This window comes from Leucoraja erinacea, unplaced genomic scaffold (assembly GCF_028641065.1).
Source record: "Leucoraja erinacea ecotype New England unplaced genomic scaffold, Leri_hhj_1 Leri_187S, whole genome shotgun sequence".
Lineage (NCBI taxonomy): Eukaryota > Metazoa > Chordata > Chondrichthyes > Rajiformes > Rajidae > Leucoraja > Leucoraja erinaceus.
In genome coordinates, this window is record NW_026576088.1 from 54,009 (window position 1) to 65,000 (window position 10,992).

Sequence of the window (10,992 nt, forward strand, 5' to 3'; positions counted from 1 at the left end):
CAGGGAACTGTGCACAGTTATTCCCAGATCCCTCTGTTCACCTACATTCTTCAATTCCCTACCATTTACCTTCGAGCCAGCACCGCAATTCATTGTGATCATGGCTGATCGTCCCCAATCAATAACCCGTGCCTGCCTTCTCCCCATATCCCTTGATTCCACTAGCCCCTAGATCTCTATCTAACTCTCTCTTAAATCCATCCAGTGACTTGGCCTCCACCACCCTCTCTACACAAATTCACAACTCTGGGTGAAAAAGTATTTTCTCATCGCAGTTTTAAATGGCCTCCCCTTTATTCTTAGACTGTGGCCCCTGGTTCTGGACTCGCCCAACATTGGGAACGTTTTTCCTGCATCTAACTTGTCCAGTCCTTTTATAATTTTACATGTTTATCTAAGAATCCCCCTCATCCTTCTAAACTCCAGTCAATACAAGCCTAGTCCTTTTGAATCTTTCCTCATATGACGGTCCCGCCATCCCAGGGATCAATCTCGTGAATCTACGCTGCACTGCCTCAATCACAAGGATGTCCTTCCTCAAATTTGGAGACCAAAACTGTACACAATACTCCAGATGCCTCAACAGGGCCCTGTACAACTGCAGAAGAACCTCTTTACCCCTATATTCAAATTCTCTCGTTGTGAAGGCCAATGTGCCATTAGCTTTCTCCACTGCCTGCTGTACCTGCATGCTTACTTGCAGTGACTGGTGTACAAGGACACCCAGGTCTCGTTGCACCTCCCTTATTCCTAATCAGACACCATTGAGATAATAATCTGCCTCCTTGTACTTGCCGCCAAAGTGGATAACCTCACATTTATTTACATTATACTGCATCTGCCATGCATCTGCCCACTCACCCAACCTGTCCAAGTCACCCTGCAACCTCCTAGCATCCTCTTCGCAGTTAACACTGCCACCCAGATTTGTGTCATCTGCAAGTTTGCAAGTGTTACTATTCATTTCATCATCTAAATCATTCATATATATTGTAAATAGTTAGATCTACCAATTTTTTGAAGAGATCCTTGGGTTAAAGGTTCCAAGACTCTTTGGACTTGGGTCCGCTAGGATCCACGATGGATAGAGGATGTTTCCACTAGTGGGAGAGTCACGGACGTGAGGTCATAGCCCCAGGTTTAAAGAGTGTTCTTTTCCGAAAGAGATGAAGAGACATTTATTTCATCAGAGGGTGGTGAATCTGTGGAGTTATTTGCCACAGACGGCTGTGGAGGCCAAGTCAGTGGATATTTTGAAGGCAGGGACAGATAGAATCTTGATTAGTGCGGGTGCCGGGGTATGTGGAGAAGGCAGGAGAATGGGGTTAGGAGGGAAAGATAGATCAGCGTGAGGTATAAATGGAGTCAATGGCAGGGAGGTTGGTTTGTGTGATTCATGGGAAGACGGGAATGGAGGTGACGGATGCAACGGGCCTTTGTGGCCAATTATAGCTGGGACGGTCAAATGGCCGAAAAATGGCACCCCTTGCATATGGACTCGGTGGGCTGTTCTTATAATTGTTCTTATTTATGGGAATAGTCTAGCTGAGCTGGGTATAAACATGTATTTTATTCTACCTTGGTACACATAATAATAAAGAAACCATTGACCATTGACCATTGTCCCATTGAACCATTGACCATTGACCATTGACCCATTGACCATTGACCATTGACCCATTGATTGACCATTGACCATTGACCATTGACCATTGACCATTGACCCATTGACCATTGACCCATTGACCATTGACCATTGACCCATTGACCATTGACCCATTGACCATTGACCCATTGACCCACTGACCCATTGTCCCATTGACCCATTGACCATTGACCATTGTCCCATTGTCCCATTGACCCATTGACCCATTGACCATTGACCATTGTCCCATTGACCCATTGACCCATTGACCATTGGCCATTGACCCAGTGACCTAGTGGCCATTGACCATTGACCATTGTCCCATTGACCCATTGACCATTGTCCCATTGACCCATTGACCATTGACCATTGTCCCATTGTCCCATTGACCCATTGACCATTGACCATTGTCCCATTGACCCATTGACCCATTGACCATTGGCCATTGACCCATTGACCTATTGGCCATTGACCATTGACCCATTGACCATTAACCATTGACCATTGACCCATTGACCATTGACCCATTGATCCATTGACCCATTTACCATTGTCCCATTGACCCATTGACCATTGACCATTGTCCCATTGGCCATTGTCCCATTGATCCATTGACCCATTGACCATTGACCATTGTCCCATTGACCATTAACCATTGACCCATTGACCATTGTCCCATTGACCATTGACCATTGTCCCATTGACCCATTGACCATTGACCATTGTCCCATTGACCATTGACCCATTGAGCATTGTCCCATTGACCATTGACCCATTGAGCATTGTCCCATTGACCATTGACCATTGTCCCATTGACTCATTGACCATTGACCATTGTCCCATTGACCATTGACCATTGTCCCATTGAGCATTGTCCCATTGACCATTGACCCATTGAGCATTGTCCCATTGACCATTGACCATTGTCCCATTGACCCATTGACCATTGACCATTGACCATTGTCCCATTGACCATTGACCATTGTCCCATTGACCATTGTCCCATTGACCATTGACCATTGTCCCATTGACCATTGACCCATTGACCATTGACCATTGACCATTGACCATTGACCATTGACCATTGTCCCATTGACCATTGTCCCATTGACCATTGACCATTGTCCCATTGACCATTGACCATTGTCCCATTGACCATTGTCCCATTGACCATTGACCCATTGGCCATTGTCCCATTGACCATTGACCATTGTCCCATTGACCATTGACCCATTGTCCCATTGACCATTGTCCCATTGCCCATTGACCATTGACCATTGTCCCATTGACCATTGACCATTGACCATTGTCCCATTGACCCATTGACCATTGACCATTGTCCCATTGACTCATTGACCATTGACCATTGTCCCATTGACCATTGACCATTGACCATTGTCCCATTGCCCATTGACCATTGACCATTGACCATTGACCCATTGACCATTGACCCATTGCGCATTGTCCCATTGACCATTGACCATTGGACCATTGACCATTGTCCCATTGACTCATTGACCATTGACCATTGACCATTGACCATTGTCCCATTGACCATTGACCATTGTCCCATTGACCATTGTCCCATTGACCATTGACCCATTGACCATTGACCATTGGACCATTGACCATTGTCCCATTGACCATTGACCCATTGACCATTGACCATTTTCCCATTGACCATTGTCCCATTGACCATTGACCCATTGACCATTGTCCCATTGACCCATTGACCCATTGCCCATTGTCCATTGACCATGACCATTGACCATTGACCCATTGACCATTGACCCATTGTCCAATTGACCATTGACCATTGGACCATTGACCATTGTCCCATTGACTCATTGACCATTGACCATTGACCATTGTCCCATTGACCATTGACCATTGTCCCATTGACCATTGTCCCATTGACCATTGACCCATTGACCATTGACCATTGTCCCATTGACCATTGTCCCATTGACCATTGACCCATTGACCATTGACCATTGACCATTGTCCCATTGACCATTGACCCATTGACCATTGACCATTGACCCATTGACCCATTGACCCATTGACCACTGTCCCATTGACCCATTGACCCATTGACCCATGATCCATTGACCATTGACCATTGACCATTGACCCATGATCCATTGACCCATTGACCATTGACCCATGACCATTGACCCATTGATCATTGACCCATTGGCCCATTGACCATTGACCCATTGACCATTGACCAATGATCCATTGACCCATTGATCATTTACCATTGACCCATTGACCTATTGACCATTGACCCCATGACCCTTGACTATTAACCCATTGACCATTGACCCATTGATTATTGACCATTGACCATTGACCCATTGACCATTGACCCATTGACCCATTGACCCATTGATTATTGACCATTGCCCATTGACCATTGACCCATTGACCCATTGAACTATTGAGGTCGCCGGTTAGAGGGCGGTGGAGGCCGGTTCTCTGGATACTTTCAAGAGAGAGCTAGATAGGGTACTTAAAAATAGCGGAGTCAGGGGATATGAGGAGAAGGCAGGAACCGATTGTGGATGATCAGCCATGATCACATTGAATGGCGGTGCTGGCTCGAAGGGCCAAATGGCCTACGCTGCACCTATTGTCTATTGGGGACGGCAGTCATTGGCGGTGGGGACGGTCGAGGACGGGCCACGTGGAAGCCAGAGGTCACGCCGCCGGGAAGAAAGGAGGACCCTATGAAAGTATCTGTGAACGTATCTCCATTCATTCATTCATTAATTAATTCATTGAACCGTGGAACCTTCTTGTTACAGAGTGGAGAGAAGGCCGTGCCGAAGGATGATATTGAGTGCCCCGGGGGCTGGATGTGGGAAGATGTCGAGTGGTCCACAGACTTCAACAGAGCGGTCGATGAGCAAGGTGCGTGAGGGGGGAGGTGGAATCGGTAGTAAAGAAAACAAACTCAATGCTAACATTTGTTTCAAGAGGGCTTGTATACAATAACAGGGATCTAACGCTGTGGCTCTATAAGGCGCTGGTCAGGCCGCATTTGGAATATTGTGAGCAATTCTGGGCACCATATCTGAGGAAGGATGTGCTGGCCCTGTAGAGGGTCCAGAGGAGGTTTACACGAATGATCCCAGGAATCAGAAATTTAACATATGATGAGCGTTTGTCGGCACTGGGCCTGTACTCTCTGGAGTTTAGAAGAATGAGGGGGGGGGATCTCATTTTGAAACATCCAAAATAGTGAAAGGCCTGGATGGAGTGGATGTGGAGCGGATGTTTCCACTGGTGGGAGAGTCTAGGACTAGAGGGCACAGCCTCAGAATTAAAGGATGTTCTTTTAGGAAGGAGGCGAGGAGAAATGTCTTCAGTCAGAGGGTGGTGAATCTGTAGAATTCGTTGCCACGGAAGGCTGTGGAGGCCAAGTGAGTGGATATTTTAAAAGCAGAGATTAATAGATTCTTGATTTGTGCGGGTGTCAGGGGTTACGGGGAGAAGGCAGGAGAATGGGGTTTGGAGGGAGGGATAGATCAGCCATGATTGAATGGTGGAGTAGACTTGATGGGCCGAATGGCCTGAAAACTATCCACTGACTTGGCCCTGCACATTCCCGTTCACAGGCTGGGAGTACGGATTCACCATCCCACCGGATCGGAAGCCCAAGTCCTGGTCACCGACTGAGAAGATGTACCACACCAACAGGAGGCGCCGGTGGATGCGGCTGAGGAGGAGGGACCGGAAGCAGGTGGAAGCGCTCCGCAAGGTGAGTGGCGGGGTCGGCCGATACTGGGGGGGGGGGGGGGGGGGGGGGGGGGGGGGGGGGGGGGGGGGGTGCTCGGACATTGGGGAGAGGTGGGGCTGGAGGAGAGAGAACATCAATGATCACAAACGCAAAATGCCGGAGGAACTCAGCGGAGGTTTCTATTCATGTGTAACAAAGAACTGCAGATGCTGGGTTACATCGAAGTTAGACACAAATTTGCTGAAGTAACTCAGCGGGACAGGTGAGCACCTCTGGAGCCATGATCACATTGAATGTTTGAGGGGGGATCTTATAGAAACTTACAAAATTCTTAAAGGGTTGGATAGGCTAGATGCATAGAAACATAGAAAATAGGTGCAGGAGTAGGCCATTCGGCCCTTCGAGCCTGCACCGCCATTCAATATGATCATGGCTGATCATCCAACTCAGTATCCCGTACCTGCCTCCTCTCCATACCCCCTGATCCCTTTAGCCACAAGGGCCACATCTAACTCCCTCTTAAATATAGCCAATGAAATGGCCTCAACTACCTTCTGTGGCAGAGAATTCCACAGATTCACCGCTCTCTGTGTGAAAAATGTTTTTCTCATCTCGGTCCTAAATGATTTCCCCCTTATCCTTAAACTGTGCTGGAAGATTATTCCCGATGTTGGGGAAGTCCAGAACAAGGGGTCAGAGTTTAAGGATAAGGGAGCAAATCTTTTAGGACCGAGATGAGAAAATCATTTTTTACACAGATAGTGGTGAGTCTGTGGAATTCTCTGCCAAAGAAGGTAGTTGAGGCCAGTTCATTGGCAATATTGAAGAGGGAGTTAGATGTGGCCCTTGTGGCTAAAGGGATCAGGGGGTATGGAGAGAAGGCAGGTACAGGATACTGAGTTGGATGATCAGCCATGATCATATTGAATGGCGGTGCAGGCTCAAAACGGACGAATGGCCTACTCCTGCACCTATTTTCTATGTTTCTATGTTTCTATGAATGGCGGTACTGGCTCGAAGGGCCGAATGGCCTACTCCTGCACCTCTTGTCCATTGGAATTGGTGACGGTTCTGGTCGAGACACTTCTTCTTCAGTTTGAAGAAGGGTCTCGACCCGAAACGTCACCAATTCCTTCTCTCCAGAGATGCTGCCTGTCCTGATGAGTTACTCCAATACTGTGTGCCTTCCTTTTACCAAGGTGAAATTGCTACTCCTGCTCCAACCACTGGGGGTCAGCATCGGTCCATGGACCCAACCAATGTCACTCAGTGCGGGAAGGAACTGCAGATGCTGGTTTACACCGAAAATAGACTCAAAGTGCTGGAGTAACTCAGCGGGTCAGGCAGCAACTCTGCAGAGAAGGAATAGGTGACGTTTTGGGTCGAGACCCTTCCTCCGACTGAGAGTCAGGGGAGAGGGAAACGAGAGATATAGACGGTGATGTAGAGAGATATAGAAAAAATGATTGAAAGATATGCAAAAAAGTAACGATGAGAAAGGAAACTGGCCGTTGTTAGCTGTGCGCTAGGTGAGAACGAGAAGCTGGTGCAACTTGGGTGGGGGAGAGATAGATGGAGGGAATGCCGGGCCTACTTGAAGTTGGAGAAATCAATATTCATGCCACTGGGGTGTGAGCTGCCCAAGTGAAATATGAGATGCTGTTCCTCCAATTTGCGTTTAACCTCACTCTGACAATGGAGGAGACTGAGGACAGAAAGGTCAGTGTGAGAATGGGAAGGAGAATTAAAGTGTTTGGCAACTGAGAGATCAGGTTGGTTCACCCGGGCTGAGTGAAGGTGTTCCGTGAAACGATCGCCCAGGCTGTGTTTGGTCTCGCCCATGTAAAAGAGCCCACATCTTGAATAATTGATACAGTAGATGAGGTTCATATAGACTATATGTTCCACGTTCTGCAGCGCTGTGGGGAGAAATATTCCACGAATTTAGAAGGATGCGAGGAGATCTTATTGAAACACACAAGATTGAGGGGGGATCTTATAGAAACTTATATAATTCTTAAGGAGTTGGACAGGCTTGATGCAGGAAAATTGTTCCCGATGTTGGGGAAGTCCAGAACAAGGGGTCACAGTTTAAGGATAAAGGGGAAATACTTTAGGACCAAGATGAGAAAAACATTTTTCACACAGAGAGTGGTGAATCTCTGGAATTCTCTGCCACAGAAGGTAGTTGGAGCCAGTTCATTGGCTATATTTAAGAGTGATTTAGATGTGGCCCTTGTGGCTAAAGGGATCAGGGGGTATGGGGAGAAGGCAGGTACAGGATACTGAGTTGGATGATCAGCCACGATCATATTGAATGGCGGTGCAGGCTCGAAGGGCAGAATGGCCTACTCCAGCACCTATTGTTTTTCTATGTTTCTATTAAGGGTTTGGACACACTAGAGGCAGGAAACATGTTCCCGATGTTGGGGGAGTCCAGAACCAGGGGCCACAGTTTAAGAATAAGGAGTAAGCCATTTAGAACGGAGATGAGGAAACACTTTTTCTCACAGAGAGTGGTGAGTCTGTGGAATTCTCTGCTTCAGAGGGCGGTGGAGGCCGGTTCTCTGGATACTTTCAAGAGAGAGCTGGATAGGGCTCTTAAAGATAGAGGAGTCAGTGGATATGGGGAGAAGGCAGGAACGGGGTACTGATTGGGGATGATCAGTCATGATCACATTGAATGGCGGTGCTGGCTCGAAGGGCCGAATGGCCTACTCCTGCACCTGTTGACTATTGTTTATCTGTGATCTGTGTGCTGCAGAGCAAGGTGGATGAGAGCGAGAAGGAGGGATGGGAGTACGCCTCACTCTTCGGTTGGAAGTTCCACCTCAAGCAGCGGAAAACCGACGCCTTTCGGAGAAGACGGTGGAGGAGGCGGATGGAGCCGCTGGAGAAGGCCGGACCCTCGGCTGTCTTCGCCCTGGAGGGGGCGCTGGTGAGTGTGTCTGTCTGTCTCCCCGTTCTCTCCCCACAACCCAACTTCAAGTCACATTGATTGTCACATACACAGTGACATTTTGGTTACCATGCAGCCACACAAATAATAAAATAAAAAGAACATCTTTTGGCCGTCTCAAGAACTACAACTGAAGTTTAACATAGAAACATAGAAACATAGAAATTAGGTGCAGGAGTAGGCCATTCGGCCCTTCGAGCCTGCACCGCCATTCAATATGATCATGGCTGATCATCCAACTCAGTATCCCGTACCTGCCTTCTCTCCATACCCCTGATCCCCTTAGCCACAAGGGCCACATCTAACTCCCTCTTAAATATAGCCAATGAACTGGCATCAACTACCCTCTGCGGCAGAGAGTTCCAGAGATTCACCACTCTCTATGTGAAAAAAGTTCTTCTCATCTCGGTTTTAAAGGATTTCCCCCTTATCCTTAAGCTGTGACCCCTTGTCCTGGACTTCCCCAACATCGGGAACAATCTTCCTGCATCTAGCCTGTCCAACCCCTTAAGAATTTTGTAAGTTTCTATAAGATCCCCTCTCAATCTCCTAAATTCTAGAGAGTATAAACCAAGTCTATCCAGTCTTTCTTCATAAGACAGTCCTGACATCCCAGGATCTTTATTCAAAAGTTCCGGTTTCAGTACACAGGCTCTCTGGACATCAGTGGTCAGCGCTGAACTAACAAGCAGCCCCTCCCAAGTCACGTGACCGCGGCTTCCGAACGCCGGGTTCGATACCTGCGTGCGCCAGTAGGTGCCGCTACAACCTTCTCTTTTCTTATTGATTTTATTTTCTCTTGCACTTCTTACGTAGCTTAGAGGTCTTTTTCTTGCTCTCTCTTATTTTCTCTTTCTTCATTCTCTTCTTCTTTTCTCTCTTCTTTTTTTTTTCCCTTTTTTCCCTTTTTTGTGGGACGACAGATGGCGCAATGGGCTAAGTGTTCGGCTGGCGACCGGAAGGTAGCCGGTTTGAATCCCGCTTGGAGTGCATACTGTCGTTGTGTCCTTGGGGCAAGACACTTCACCCACCTTTGCCTGTGTGTAAATGTAATGTAATTATGTGAAGCACTTTGGGGTCAATGCAAGTTGACTGAAAATGTGCTATATAAATAAGATTATTATTATTATTATTATTTATTTTTTTTTGTCTAGGTTACAATGTTAAAAATGAGGCGGTGCAATAATCGTACAACTGTCACGTCGATCGTCTTATCCCCTGTACAATTGCTTCTAATAAAATAAGTAAATAAAAAGAACACAACACACGATAGGGTTTAACATAAACACCCCCGACACAGCGGGATCAGCGTTTCCCACTGTGAGGGAAGGCACTAAAGTTCAGTCACCTTCCTCATTGTTCACCCGTGGTCGGGGCCTATTGAACCCTTCACAGTCGTTGCTCCGCAATGCATTTCGTTGTCTCTGTACTGTACACTGACAATGACAATTAAAATTGAATCTGAAATTGAATCTGAGTCGCCGCTACGGTGGCCCAATGTCCAGGCCCTCTCGCCGGGACGATCGGAACTCCGGCATCGGAACGGGAGAACACTCTCAGCGGCCTGGAGTTTCCGAATTGGCCGCTTCCTACAGTGGCTCCCGAATCAATCCGGCACTAATCCCACTCCCCCAGCTCTCTCCTCCTTCGTGAGGCGAATATATAAAATCTACCAATGAGGCAACTTTTTCACTCGGAGGCTGGTGGGTTTGTTAACTGCGTTTTATGTTTAGTGTAGTTGAGAGATACAGCGCGGGAAAATGGCCCTGTGTAGACGCACAGAGTCTCTTGCCCAGAGTAGGGGAATCGAGGACCAGAGGACATGGGTTCAAGGTGAAGGGGAAAAGATTTAATAGGAATCCGAGGGGTAACTTTTTCACACAGAGGGCGGTGGGTGTATGTAACGAGCTGCCGGAGGAGGTGGTTGAGGCTGGGACTATCCCAATGTTTACAAAACAGTTAGACAGGTACATGGATAGGACAGGTTTGGAGGGGTCTGGACCAAATGCTGGCAGGTGGGTCTAGTGTAGCTGGGAAAGTTGGTCTGAAGGGTCCACGCTGTATCACTCTATGAATCTGTTATGTATATAACATTATGAGAGACATGGATGGTGTTGGCAGTCTATACCTTTTCCCCAGGGTACACGTATCAAATACTAGAGGGCGTAGCTTTAAGGTGAGAGGGTCTAGTGTAAAGGAGGTGTGCGGGGTAAGATTGTTACACAGAGGGTGGCGGGTGCCTGGAACGCGCTGCCAGGGGTGGTGGTGGAGGCAGAGACGATAGTGGTGTTTAAGAGGCTTAAAGTACTGGGATTAATGTGGGGAGGTGGGAATACCGGATCTATTCCTCTCATGATTTTATCCACCTCTATAAATCACCCCTTATCCTCCTGCGCTCCATGGAATAGAGACCTAGCCTACTCAACCTCTCCCTGTAGCTCACACCCTCTAGTCCTGCCAACATCCTCGTAAATCTTCTCTGAACCCTTTGAAGATTGACAACATCTTTCCTATAACACGGTGCCCAGAACTGAACACAATATTCTAAATGCGGTCTCACCAACGTCTTATACAACTGCAACATGACCTCCCAACTTCTATACTCGATACTCTGACTGATGAAAGCCAAAGTGTACTGTGCAT

General features: G+C 47.5%; 1 protein-coding gene across 1 annotated transcript in view; it reads left to right on the forward strand.

Annotated features, from left to right (window-relative positions):
• The window catches only part of LOC129716209 (dysferlin-like), a 189,924-nt gene that overhangs the window by 50,201 nt on the left and 128,731 nt on the right, over positions 1-10,992 (forward strand). The window contains exons 15-17 of the mRNA XM_055666080.1: positions 4,456-4,561; positions 5,269-5,411; positions 8,155-8,328. Of these exons, the coding sequence (XP_055522055.1) occupies positions 4,456-4,561; positions 5,269-5,411; positions 8,155-8,328 (423 nt within the window). The remainder of the gene's footprint in view (positions 1-4,455; positions 4,562-5,268; positions 5,412-8,154; positions 8,329-10,992) is intronic.